At 34.5% G+C, this 14,725-nt stretch overlaps 1 protein-coding gene across 3 annotated transcripts in view; it reads right to left on the bottom strand.

Annotated features, from left to right (window-relative positions):
- c12.2 (von Willebrand factor A domain-containing protein c12.2) overlaps positions 1-14,725 on the bottom strand; it is a 1,756,568-nt gene that overhangs the window by 200,856 nt on the left and 1,540,987 nt on the right. For all 3 annotated transcript variants that reach the window (XM_081733805.1, XM_081733806.1, XM_081733807.1), the window contains exon 22: positions 4,039-4,244. In XM_081733805.1, the coding sequence (XP_081589931.1) occupies positions 4,039-4,244 (206 nt within the window). The remainder of the gene's footprint in view (positions 1-4,038; positions 4,245-14,725) is intronic.

Raw genomic sequence — 14,725 nt, forward strand, 5'->3', positions numbered from 1 at the left:
CTAGTTTTAATTTTTAAGTACATTTGTATTGGTTTGAAGGAAAAGAGAAAGAGATTGTTGGAAGGAATGTGAATAGTAAGAAGAAGGAAATATTAGTAAAAATAGATTATAGAAAAATGAATGAATTATTAAATAAATATAGGATAGACGTAATAAAAGTAATAAATATAGAGAAGAAGACATAGACGTAAAAAAGTAAGAAAATGTGAATATGGAGAAGAGCAGAGTTATAATAATAATAATAAATGAATAAATAGATAAATAATTACTAAATAATAAGAGTAGAAGAAGAATATTAATAGCTATTAAAGAATTATAGAGAATAAAATGCATGCAACGTTGAAAGAAAGAAAGATATAGATATACATGTATAGATTTTATAAGCGCTACAATACTAAGAGAGTATAAGTATAAGAAGAAATAGAATATGTAGAAATAAGCGCAAAAAGTAGAAATAAGATTTGGGGACAAGCAGACGTAGATTTTCTGCAAATAGAAGCCCTAAACAAGTGAGAACATTCAGAGTTGGACAAGTGTAATAGTCATACGACTAATTTCGAGGATCCTTCTCACAAGCTAGGCCCTGTCGGCATATAATATTAATAATAATAATAATAAGAATAGTGAATAGTAAATAAACAATAAATAAATAAGTAATAATATAATAATAGTTAATAAATATTCACGATAAAATATAATTAATATAAAGATTTTAACTAATGAAATTGTTGTGGGAATGGCCAACCGGAACAATGTAGTTAGGCAATAATAAATAAATAATAAATAAGTCATTATGACACGTCTATGATTATTAGAAAATAAGTCTATCGGAATAATAGATTATTGTTTACGTCTACGAATTTAGAAAATGAGTCACGAGTTTTTATTGAAAAAAGAGGGAAAAATTTGAATATAGAGAAGAATTGAATTTTTTTAAAATCAACATTAGGTAGTCAGATTTTTATAAATATGTAAATAGTTTGATTCATTGTAAATGTGATAGCTGGAGCCAAATCTTGATTCAGATGGACGGCTAGGCAAGCAGCCGTTTTTAACAACCAAGGCTTTTTCGAATCTCAAGGAAATGTGAGATTCCATCGATTTTCCCTGAATCTCAATCGATTTTTGTATTCAGTTATTCAGCATTAGGTATAATAATAGTTATGATAGGTTTAAATAAGATAGGTAGTAATACACATTTTTAAATCATATATATATATATCCGTATTTAAATAATTAAAATTTTAAATGTACTCACCATTGTAGGTATTTTATTCCATTGTTTATATCCATTAGTCAATTGTTTATATCCATTAGTTTGTTAATGTCACTTAAAAACATCACATTCACACTTCATTTTAATAAATAGTAAAAGCCAGATTGAGTAGAACGTAATCAGGCAATAGCATTGACACTGAAATTGGAGTAACACTAGTGAATAATATAACACTAAGCAGATGTATGTCACGAAACGAAAACTTTCTGAACGCCCTATAGATATCAACATGGGAAAAAGTACTCGAACACCATGTGACGTCATTATATTGTAAAACACGAAATTTTGGTGAAATTATTAAAAATTTCGTAGTGCGTTTCGACATCAAGTGAACATGGAACCAAAGCGACGCGCAAAATGGAACTGCCAGCGTGGATGTAGATTAACCTTGGGTCAATTTTGCTGAGTTTGCAGTTGCCGCCCAGAGTTATTGCCAGTGTAGCAAATGCCCTAAAGAAGAATTTTATTCTTCCATAGTGAAAAATTCAGTGTTCAGTTTTTTTTGAAAAATAAAAGTGATGATATTTTGCGATCTATTTTAAGTGCTACAATTCCACAATAAGTGAATATGTTTTAATTATTCGTCAAAAGTTTTATCTTTTTAGATTTGAAGTGTAAGACAACTGGAATGGACAAACGAAATCTGTTACTGATACTGTCAGCAAATGTTTGAGTTGGCAAGTATGGACAACTAAGTAATGGAAAATTCCAGTAATTTGATATCTAATTGCGAGCAGATTTGCAATTAAATAATTACAGAGTACTTGTGCTCATCTCATAATTCTAGTACATCTCACAAGATGTCGTGAGTGTACACTTTTGAATATAGATATGTTGATGTATATGTTTCACGTTATTTTTTTCACTAATTAATGGAGATGATTAAACGATTAAATATATATATATATTATGTTACTGTTCAGGTGTAGGAAAACAGTTATTGATTTAATGATATTTATTTATGTAGATACATATGATTCACTTATTTATTTTCAAGTTTATGTTTATTTTCAGTTTTATTTATTCTCATATGTTGTATATATCTACAGGGAGTTCTGTAATATCACGACCTCTTACGAGATCTAATTTGGTTAGCGTAGCTACCAAGTTTTTAAGGGGGACATGTGGCAGTACCCGAATTTAATCAGAATTTCATGTATAATAATTTTATTTTATTGATCAAGTTTTATTTATTTTATGGATATCGGGTTTTATGAAATCATGTGGTGAAGGTAAACAACTATTAAGAATCGAGGTTAACGCAAGCTGATAGAACTGTATTATTTAATTGTCAGCAAGATCTAGTAAACAAAAATGCACAATGGAGAGTCTGCGAATGCAGGAAGACAATGTATGTAATGCGTTAACTCCTACATTAATGACATTCTGTAAATCATGAAGCGTAATTGTAATATGTTTGTGAACATTTCACACATTCACGGATATGAGGAAATTGCCTAGAATCGGGAAATCGGAGTGTGTCGAGTGTTGCAGTTTTTGAGTCTTGACACGAGGAAAGAATTTGTTTTTCCAAATGGAAGGAGGTCACACGTGCCTAGCAGCAGACGACGCCGGAGAATTCCAGAACTGAGGAGTTGAACAAAACCGAGGGACAGGAGGTCTTCTAGATAGAGAACCGTGAGTTCTATTGGATGGAGAGAACCAGGTGTTCTATGGAGAAAGAGAACCGAGGATTCTATAGAGATAGAGAACTGATTGCTCTTTACAGAAGTCATCGCGATCTTGATGGAAGCTTCAGCTCTTAGAGAAGCTCCAGTCTTTTATTAAAGAAGTTCTACGATTTATCAAAGTAGTTTGAGTTTTCGTTATTCACCGTATGAGTTTAATCACGACATCGAAGGAAGACTAACTGCCATCGTTAGTTTACCTAGAGCATTGGGAGTGAGACCAGATTCAATGCTAAGCAGCGACGCCTGTCCATAGAAGTATCAACTTGGCGATACTGGAATCAACTCGTCAACACCGAGGTCATCAGCGAACATCGTTTGGAAGAGAACTGAAAGGTATGTGTTTCTCCTATTCAGGATTCAATCGCTCAATGCTCGATACGCGATACTCGTCTGGCAAAGTTTCCAAATATCCGTACTAAATTCACAATATTCACACTCATTACATTTCATTGAATAAGAAATACAGTTGTTATCTAATCATTGAAATCAATGTGTTATCATTTGAACTCAATCCCCAATTGTTATGTGTTAAACTATAAACCTCTCGCATATGAATCAGAGAACTTGCCCACTCATTCTAGATGGTGAGTGGAAGGCGCTCAGCTCAATTCAATTTTGCATCCCCAAATTTAGGCACGAATTGAGCGGGTTGTCAATATATATATATATCTGACTCGAGGTTTTTAAGAATACAAAAGTGTATTGAGTATGTGGGGACTATTTCGAGAAATTATAAAACGTTTTATGTAAATAAATTGATTTTTCAAAGGGTATCTTAAGTTTCGACATGGCCCTGATAATTTTAGTCAGATAAGTATTTAATCTTTCATATACAAACAAAACCGAGGTAAAATCTAAAGTAAAGAAAAGGGAACATGGTTTTGAATGTAAATAAAATACCTATTTCATATCATACATTACTTTAAAACTATAATGCACATGAGACATTCATCAACCTCAAAATTTACGTACCTCTTCATGGGCTTTTGCTTAGCTAGATAAAATGACAGAATAGGGGCATATAATATATAAAAATATAAGTCAAGATTATACTTAGCAGAAGATACTTACAATTTCGTCATGGATAAGAATATGTCCATGAAGTCTATCACCTAAGCATCCAAGTGTGAAATTTGGGTAGAAACCTTGGTGAGACTGTAGTAGACCACTCAACTGAATTACATTCATATCCTCTTCATTTGGAATCATTGTGAATAATATTACTGGATTTGACGTAAGAACACATATGGTTTCGTTTAATGCATTCTGGAGACGATCTGTGGAACAACAAAAACATCACGAAAATAAATTTTAAATTTTATGAATAAAACTTTGCAATAAGAGTAAATTTAGTAACTCTTACACCACACAAAATGTTATTTTTAAATGTATATTCCAACACTTGCAAATTTTATGTCTGTGCTTGCCACTGAAGGTCGCTGTTCCACAATTGGAACACTGCATTTCAATTGTTTCAAGTTTAGCTGTTTCTTTCAGGGCCTCTGCACATTCAATGTCCCTGTTTCTTGCTAGTCAAAGGTTTGAATCCTTGTATTGGTATACATTAAAAGTGTGTTAATATCTTTTTGTAACGGAGCCCACAAAGATATAAATAAGAGCTAAGTATTACACTTATAAACTATGCTATGCATAAATATCGAAAGTCTTATAGAATGGCTATGTCTGTCCGTCTATTGACAAGTATCTAAGCAAACACCGTAACGATATCGAGAAGCGTTTCTATTTATTATTATTATTATTATTATTATTATTATTATTATTATTATTATTATTATTATTATTATTGCAATCGATCCAGCGTCACCCCCGTTAATCCAATATTTACTACAAAATGTTGACTAATTACAATAGGTTCCTTGTGGTAAACAAACAGAAAAGCAAACGTTGACTTTAACTTTACAGTTGCTATGAGAAAATGAACGATGTTAATGACATCTGAATTCGACGATCTCTGCAACTTCTGGTGTTCCAGTAACTGGATGCTTGGCTTCTTCCATATGCAGTGGCGCAACCAGCTATGAGATCGGGGGGCCCAGGCCCCTCCCGAAACTAACTAACTAACTATCTCTATGGCCTATGGAACCCGAAGGTTCAATGCCGCGTTCACAAAAGCTCTCCACTGACTTCTATTCTTAGCTAACTGCATCCAGTTTCTACTTTGTATTCCAATCTCTGCGAGATCTATTTTAATATTGTCCTTCCATCTGCGCCTAGGTCTTCCTAATGGTCGTTTTCCGATTGGTCTTCCAGTCAAAACTTTAAAAGCGTTTCTACTTTCTTCCATTCTAGCTACATGACCCGCCCACCTAAGCCTCCTAGACTTCACGACCCTAACAATGTTGGGTAAACCATATAAATTATGTAGTTCCTCGTTATGAAGTTTCCGCCATTCTCCATTCCCGTTCCTCTTGGGTCCGAATATTCGTCTCAGGATCTTGTTCTCAAATACTTTCAGTCTATGTTCTTCCCTCAGAGTAAGTGACCATGTGTCGCAGCCATACAAAACAACAGGCATGATTATCGTTTTGTATATTTTAAGTTTCAAATTCCTCGACAGAATTCGCGACGAAAAAGTGATTTTGAACCGAATAGTAACACGAATTCCCTGTTTTTAGTCGACATTTAATTTCTTCGTGAATATGATTTTCCTCTGTTAATATTGATCCTAGATATTTGAAACTATCCACTTTATCAAAAGTATTATTTAATATTTTAACGCATCCATAATTTGCTGTACTACGGTCCCGAAACCCGAAACTAACCTGGCCTATTTTATACAGCTGTACTGCAGAAAAATTTTGGTGAAATCCCCCTCCTCCAAATCACTATTGCCAGTATGTTTAAAAATCCTCTAGTCATTTGTCCAGTATGTTTAAAAATATGGAAAATCTCTCTCACGTACACGCATCGTTCGTGAAGAGTGCTCTTAATCTGCATTGTGGCATGAAAAATTACGTGAGAAATGTTGTCTTGTAATTATTTACTGCTGTCCTTTTCAAATAACTGGACTTGGAAAGAAGCCAAAGAGATTTGATATCAAACTGTAAATATGGAAAACTTCTCAAATTGTGAATTAATTGTAGAATATTGTACTTGATAACTTTAGTGATCATTTAATAGAGTATATTTCATTGATTAAGAAAAATGTGCTATGTATGAACTTGTTAATCTGTCGAGGGTTATGTACCAGATGATAATACATTTTTAACCTTTCTTACTTGTACATAATTTTGTGACTGTATGAATTGCCATGTTGGTGCAAGAAAGGACGTGAGCTTCACTATGTTTCCATTAACTTCTTTCATATTTGTACCTTGAAGTTAATGTTCCACTGCCGTCTCAAGGTGATTTATAACGCCTTTGTTTGTAATGTTGTGAAATAAATTACAAATTGCAAGATCCTCATGGTAAATGATTTACCACTGAATTGTATAATCAGCCTTCTTATCTGTCCAATGATTCCCGATGAAATTTTCTATGGTCGTTGAATTGTTTGCTCCAATTTCATGTCAGCCAACCAATTCTATGTTAAATCTTTCTTCTTTTTCTTTCATAGAGAAATAGCTATCTTTGAATTTCTGATACCATCTTTTAGTCATGGTATATGTTTTGTAGCAGTTATCACAATGATATTTAAAGTTTGCATTACTATGAATGAATTTAAATCTCTTAATCACATCATCTTGATGAGTGTCAGCTGTGTCTCTCACTCTTTTCCCACCTGTTTCCGGAGGCGTTAACTCCCTTCTAGGCTTTTGGCACATAGATCCACATTAACATTTCCCCCCAAGTTGGAACAATTCTGTTTTTCAAGAGTAATTCCTTTTAGTGTGTGTGTGTTCTGTTTCTTATATTCAATCTTCACTCTTAAAGAGAAAAGAAAAATTGTTACGTCAAATCATTATTCTTCATTCTCTCGTAAAACTATTCAAAATTTAAACTTTTTACAAGGGGCCTAATTAAAGTAAAGATACTTTTCAATTTCAATAAATATTTGTGTAAAATAACTGTTTTATGTAATTTTATTGGCAGGAAATTAATTATCTAAATGAGTGACCTGCTCTTCACATTTCAATCAATCAACTCAATAAATAAGCACATTTAACCCTCATACAAAATCTTTTAAGTTTTACGTCCCACGGTTATGCTGGCTAGGCTAAAGGAGACGGTGCTGATGAGAAATAAAGGAAATGGTAGAATGAAGAAAGTGGAAGGAAACGGAAGAACTCCGAGAAAACTCACACATCGGTGTTTGTCGAAAACAAAGTTTTAATTCTCATACATTACGTATGCATTTTTATTACTACAGTTTAAATAATACATTTAAATTTTCGTAAAGGATCAATATTTTATATAATATTCTGAAAGAAATAGATAACAATACATGTCTCTTGTTTACACAAAGGTCGCCATTTTAAAAAATGGCTGCCAGAAATTTCGCTGAATTTTTTCTGAAGTCTATCCAAGACAGATGTCTTTTCTAGTTGGTAACAAATAAGGAGAACAATATTTCATCAGTCAAAACAAAAAATTATACGGGAATGTAGGCTAGAGACTGGACTCTTAACTCGAGTCGGGTTTCTATCATGTCACTTTCATTAAAACACATATCCTAAGGAATATTAGGAGCCATCATATATGCCGAATATTAAATATCTTACATATTAAGGAGATTAAACTTGTTATATAAACTTTTGTGTAAAGAAGTGGGCATGTTCTCCAATATTTTAGAAAAATCTGCTTCTAAAGTTAGTTAGGGAGAAAAATATTTTAATTTCGCATTTTGTATTCATAAAATGACCAAAGTGTGGAAAAATTTGAACCCTTTAAAATTAATTTTTGCGCACAACTAGTATTAGAGTCACCGTGTTATTTTTTAGTCAACTAGTCTTAATTGAAAGAAACTGGGTTGCAATCCACTAACGCACAAAGAAGAGAAAGTGTGCGCTCATTGTATTAAAAAACACGAGCGCACAACATCCGATGCTACGTTGCAACATTTTAATATTTGATAATTATGGATAAGAAGTTGTCTTGGTTGCATAAAAAGGCATATGTATTCAGTCTGCGAGGAACAGGTTCTGTTTTTGATCCTTTTAATTTATTGCAATAAGTAGACATGTTTGTACTACTTCAAGATTAAATATTGAATTCCTACAGTTTTGAAGTCTACCATAGTTTCACTGTGAAACGAAACTCATTTGTTTGTTTCTTGTGACTATTATAATTTCATATTCGGAATTATGACTAGAAGCTCGAATACAACATGGTAAACAAATCAGGTGTTTACTGGTAATAGTCACACCGGCTTAAATGTGAATATTTTATGTTTGGACAATGATTCCAAAAATGTCGCATAGTTTCTTTCTTTTCCTGGTAATTACTTATTACTTTTTTATTTTTTTACAGAGAAATAAATATTAAGAGAGAAAAATGGATACAAAATCTATCTATCTATCTATCTATCTATCTATATATCTATGGTATATATATATATATATATATATATATATATATATATATATATATATATATATATATATATATATATATATATATATATATATATACACAGGGTGGTAGGTAACTCCACCGACAAACTTTGGGAGGTGATTCCTCATATAAAATGAAAGAAAAAAGTTCTAATAAACATGGGACGAAAAACGTCTCCTTTCAGAGTCATGAACCGCCGAAAATTCGAAAATTCACGTTTCGAAACGTTCTGCCTTAGAAACTACAGGACCTATCCCAAGCGGTTTAAAGAATTACAAAGGAACTAGCATGCGAACTATCTAAATATCCATGTTTTACCATCCTCCGTTATCGGCGAAACGAACTGTAAAAAGGAAATTGAGGTATAGGGACACTCCTTTAAGTACTAATAACGCGTTCGTTTCGCCGATAACGGAGGATGGTAAAACATAGATATTTAGATAGTTCGCATACTAGTTCCTGTGTAATTCCTTAAACCGCTTGTCATAGGTCCTATAGTTTCTAAGGCAGGGCGTTACGAAACATGATTTTTCGAATTTTCGGCGGTTCATAACTCTGAAATGAGACGTTTTTCGACCTATGTTTATAAGAACTTTTTTCTTTCATTTCATATAAGGAATCACTTCAAAAGTTTGTCGGTGGAGTTACCTACCACCCTGTATATATATATATATATATATATATATATATATATATATATATATATATATATATAATACTTCGTCGTAACATAGGGGGTATATACTTCATTGTAAAAAGTTATATACGAAGTGAGCCAGAAGTCAGGTGATAGTTTTAACACGGGAAAGGCTATTGCGTTGGAGATGATCGAGGGGGACGCAATTTCAAAAACACAAATTCCCAAAACAGTCGCTAAGCTGGAATCCGCCATCCTGAATATCGAATATCACTTTATTTTTTTAAATAAGGAGCTCGTTATGCCATACATGTTTTATATGCAGTTATTTCGCAGATGTACAACGAAGCTGACGTAATGTCCTGTGGTGAGTATGGTCTGCTTTTGATTCTCACATACACACGCTCGAAATGACCATTCTGTAAAATAGTAGTTTGCGACACATTTCTTTCACTCCTCATGCACCTAGGATATTCCGAATGCACGACAGCACAGGTATATTGAATTCGCTATATGAAATGCTATAAATTCCAAATCTTAGTGGAGTACAACGGCCTTAGGGTAGCCCTACAAGTTGAGTATGAGTCATTCTTCGAAAAACCTTACGGTAGGACTTCCTTATCCAGCAGCCACAGATATTGGTCGGTTCAGCGTCCTGTACATCAAGAATGGGTTAATGATCCTCGTGCCAAGAATACCTCACCAAACCATAATTTTTCACCACCAACAGTCGCCGATGTATTAATCCTATTCGGGTTGATGCCACTTCAGTAGTAGTGGTTTTGTTTGTTTACTCCTTCGTTTATGTTATAATATGCCTCGTTGGAGAGCAGCACACTCAAGGGGAAATTTGGATTGGTTGCCAGTTTCTTCATCACCCATTCGGCAATTGCATTCGAGAGTCTGAATTGTCTCCATCAGATGCCAATGCATCTGAATCTGGTATTGGTACCACTTATTAACGAAAAGTATACTCTGTATGGATGTTCGATTTATTTCATATTCCCGGAAAGAGTGCTATATGCTATGTTGGAGGGTTTTCGTTGAAGGACTCGAAGACAGTGACATGGTTGCCTCATCTGTTGAAGTTTTCGGACGAGCACTGCGAGAATTATCGGCAATATATTCCGCCTCCCAGAATCGGCTGATAATTTAGACTTACTACTGAGGGAATTGGGCTTCCTTTTCGGGTGTAGAACATTAAACCCTACAGCTGTTACATGCGAGGTACGAATTTCACGCATCAGGATTATTTTCATAAGTTGCTCGAGCGTCAGCAACATTGTTCAGCTAGTGACACATATAAAGATACAACATACTAGCGAACGGTTACTGATACGACAAAACGGTCAGCGGTATTGTTCAGTCAATGCCACCTGCAGATAAGACAGGTCAAAACGAACGGTTAGTAATATGATAAAACGGCACTTTTGCACTACCGCAAAAAGAGGTGTACATAAAAATGTGCCGCATTCTGACCTTCCTATTTAAAAGATAAACCGATATTCAAGATGGCGGATTCAAACATGGTGGCCATAGTGATCACTTGTACTTTTTCTTTGTTCCAGCTGCTAAATATCATCCATGGGCAATGTTGACCTTCAACTAACAGCTTTTGTCGTGCCAAGGCTATCACCTGACTTTCTCGAACTTACGAAGTGCTTTTTCTTTTTAAGAAAATGACAGATACACTAATACGTACATATGTAAGCTCTATGGACAACTAAGTTGTAATTTATTATATTAATATCGATTTCCATAAGAAGTTATCGTATCTGCTCTATTGTAAAGTTAGTGGAATATCTTGTTGGCAGATTTAAAGTATCTGTTTTTTTTTTTCCTTTTTACTCTCGGAAAAATGATTTAATGCGGTCGGATGAAATATCTTCAATTCTAGTCTTAAATGAACAGGCCGGGTCTCGTATAGGTTAGAATTTAGTTCGGAAATTATCTTTGCTGGACCGTGAAAAGATTTTGAAAAGACTTCTACTTTTACTTTTCGTCTAAAGGGGAAGTAGACAAGAATTTCGTGGCCTGGAGAAAATGTCTTTTTATTACGCTTATCATAATTCCTCTTCTGTTCCTTGAAATATCTTTCAAGATTCGAGTTTACAACATTCCTAATTTTTGCGTAGGAATCTCTCTCTATCTCTCTTTGAGCTGATGTTTCAAGTTGGTGGTCAGCCAGAGTCCTGGGTTCGCAGCCGAAAATTAAAAAAAAAAACAGACTGATGTTTAGTTCCCATTTATACATACGTATTTATTGCAAACGTTATGTGCGGTAGCCAACTTTTCCATTCAGTTTGGTTTTCCTGGACAAAGACTTTCAAGGAATTTTGGATGTTTTGTTCACTGATTCTATTAGGCCCATATTTAACGTGGTTAAAAGCTGGAGAAAAGTTATGTTTAAAATTATAATTTTCTGCTAATTTGCGAAGACATCGTGCCTTATACACGGGATGTTGATCCAAATAAGTATTTTGAAAAGCTCCAAAGCGCAAAAATTCTTAGAGTCTCTTCTAAGAATTTTCCCACATTTTCTGCCGTTATTCAATTTACAATTTTTGTGACGACGTATCTTGTCGCTAGTTCTGCAACCACTAAAATGGCATTAACCTTGCCATTTTCAACTGGAAATGACCCAACGGGGTCAAAGTGCTAAACATATGAAATAGTTACTTCTGGGTTATGTAATAATTCAGTTTGCGAGTTCCTCGAGGGTTTTGAAGTTCCTGGCAACCCGAACAAACTTTAATTTTATACGGTAGAAAAGATTTCTTATTGGGCCTATAGTACTTTCTGAAGACGGTACAGAATGTTTTCGGGAGACAAAATGTAGCGCCGTAGATAGCTTATGTATTGGTTCAAACCACTGGTTGGCAAGCGATTTGGGAATACAAAGAAGGTGGAAAAATAAAATGAAATCTTTGCGTTTTACGGCCCACGGTTATGCCGGTTAGGCTAAAGGTGACGGTGATGATGAGAGATGAGTGAAATGGTGGAATGAAGAAAGTGGGAGGAAACGGGAGAACCCCGAGAAAACCCACGAGCACGGTGTTTGTCCACCACAAAGTTCACTTGGCGGGGCTGGGATCGAACCCGGGACCCCAAGCACCAGAGGTGAACGCTCTACCACTGAGCCACCGCGCCCCCCACAAAGAAGGTGGAGTATGCCCATTTTGGGTTATTTCTAATTCCTAGATAATAAGTTATTCTTTAGACATAAGAAGCGAGTGTTCTATGTTTTCACAGGTTCTTTCCCTTCTAGGACGGAAATAATATCTGAATAATTTTCGTCCTCTCTTTGTTCCTGGCCTAGTTTTCTCAGTGAAAATTTGTAGTCGATTTGAAGGACGGAGTCTTGTAATGCATTGGAACGGAAGGTCTGAAAGTTTCAGCTTTCCTCGTTTCCGTTGATTTCTTTTTCTTCATCATTCTGGATGTCTTCTCGTTATTCCAAACGGCTAATAATATCGGCAGGGTGTTGATTTAAATAACAAACTTCAAATTGGTAGTCTGCGAGGAACAACTTATAGCGAATGAATTTTGCCCACTTTGTCTGGTTGAGAATTAAAGATGATAAACATTTTGCATCTATAAATAATTTAAACTTTCTGTTTAAGAGAAAATTATGAAATTTTCATAGTACATAAAAGAAAGCATATAATTCTTTTTGCCAGATAGGAGCTCGTCTTCCACTTTTAGTTTGCCTTCTACTAGAATCGGAAACCTTTTCTATGCCTGTCTGTGGGTGACAAAATTTCTCGTACTTGATATTGCTTGTATCATTATACGCGCGAATTTCCAGTCTATTATCTAAATGGTGAAGAGAGGAGCAGAGAAAATGTCAGCTTTTAGTTGCTCAAATAGTTGGTTGTGTTAGCGGTCCCATTTGAATTTAGAATTTCATGTGAGAAGCAGTTGGAATGGCGCTATCTTAGTGGTGAAGTCCTTTATATGCGCTCTGAGGTAAGATCATAAGCCAATGAAACATTTTAGAGTTCTTTTTGTGGTAGGCCATTTAAGGTCCTGATTTTGTTTGCAACTTTTGCGAAATACTGATGTGCTCGCCGGAAACACGAAATCCTAAAACGTCCAATTCTTTGTAAAATATTCATTGGTGGTGTTCGGAAATCTTTCGCGGAGGCGCTGGAATAATAGTTTCAAATCTGAAAGCTGCTGTTGTAAATTCGATGACCCTATAACAATATCGTCTGCGAAACTTATCCTTTCGGGTAATTTATCCAAAATAAGTTTAGAAGAAATGGAGAGAGTCTGGGCACTAGTTGAATGCCCATGGTACATTGTAAAAAATTGTATGACTCCCTATTATGACTCACTTCGAATGCAGTCTATTTCATGCTTTCTGGATGCGATACAATTTGAAAATAACTTTGTGAAGTGTTCAATGTTGAAATTAAGCTTTTTCCTATTTAACAATTGTAAGACGTCCTCTGTTGATTGAAAGGAGACACTATTATATTTTGTATAAGCGTTACATTTTTTGCAAGTTTAAGGCAATTCAAAATTCTGTTGAATTTGGCTTTTTGACTATAAGAAGAGGAGATGATAACGTACTGTAGTGACCCATGTAATGTACTATAATGTATAATGTACCGGGACTTTTATCATGTCAACTTCATTAAAATGCGCATCTAACGGAAATGGCGAATTACCATATAAGCCAAAAATTAAATATCACTGGAGGTCTGATGGTAGACAGATGAAATTTGTTATATAAACGTTTTACTAACAGAAGTGGCCACGTGCTGTAGATTTTTCGAAATTTCTGTTTCTAAAGTGGTTAGTGGCAATTTCTAAAACATTCTAATTCTTCATTTTGTATTCATAAAATTACCGAAGTGTAAACGTTTAAGCAGTTTAAAATTATTTTTAAACATAATTAGCATTTGAGTTGACCTGTTTTTTTTTTTAATCAACTCACCTTGACTGAAAGAAATAGTATCAGGCGGAAGGAAATTCAAATTTCTTGCACAGAATAGTGGCTGCACTGTGTGAAATGTATTTTTACCATAGTTATCAGTTGGTTCGAACTGAGGTTTTTATTTCAATTTCCATTTATAAGGGAGGATGGTTTCCAAATATACCCTTCACGTATTTCGCGTAAACCTGTTCATTCGTTGAGAAGAACAAGCATTGCAGCTAGTATCTATAATAGTCTACTTTTAATATTAATTATGGCTTACGATTTCATTTCTAAAATTACTTAGTAGTATGTCATATCTATCCTATAAGTACTCCAAGTCAACAATCCGGATTTCTATGGACATAAAAGTAAAATGAAATAAAATTTCTAGTTTTAGTTCTTACGACTGGACTTTTTAGCCTAAATGGGATGGATGATTAATGAATGAGAGAGACAATGAAAGAAATACAGTGAAACATCCCTTAACGGACACCTCTCAATAACGGACACCCCTATAATACGGACAGATTTTTTTGTCCCGGCAAAAATATATGTTCTCTTACGGAACAAAACCCTCCCTTTTACGGACACTCTCAGATATGGACGCGGACAGTCCTTTTTTACCCCCAAACGTTTCAATAACCTCTTCATAACGGACAGGAATTATTCTTGGTTCTGCG

This window comes from Thermobia domestica, chromosome 12 (assembly GCF_964235325.1).
Source record: "Thermobia domestica chromosome 12, izTheDome1.hap1.1, whole genome shotgun sequence".
Taxonomy (NCBI): Eukaryota; Metazoa; Arthropoda; class Insecta; order Zygentoma; family Lepismatidae; genus Thermobia; species Thermobia domestica.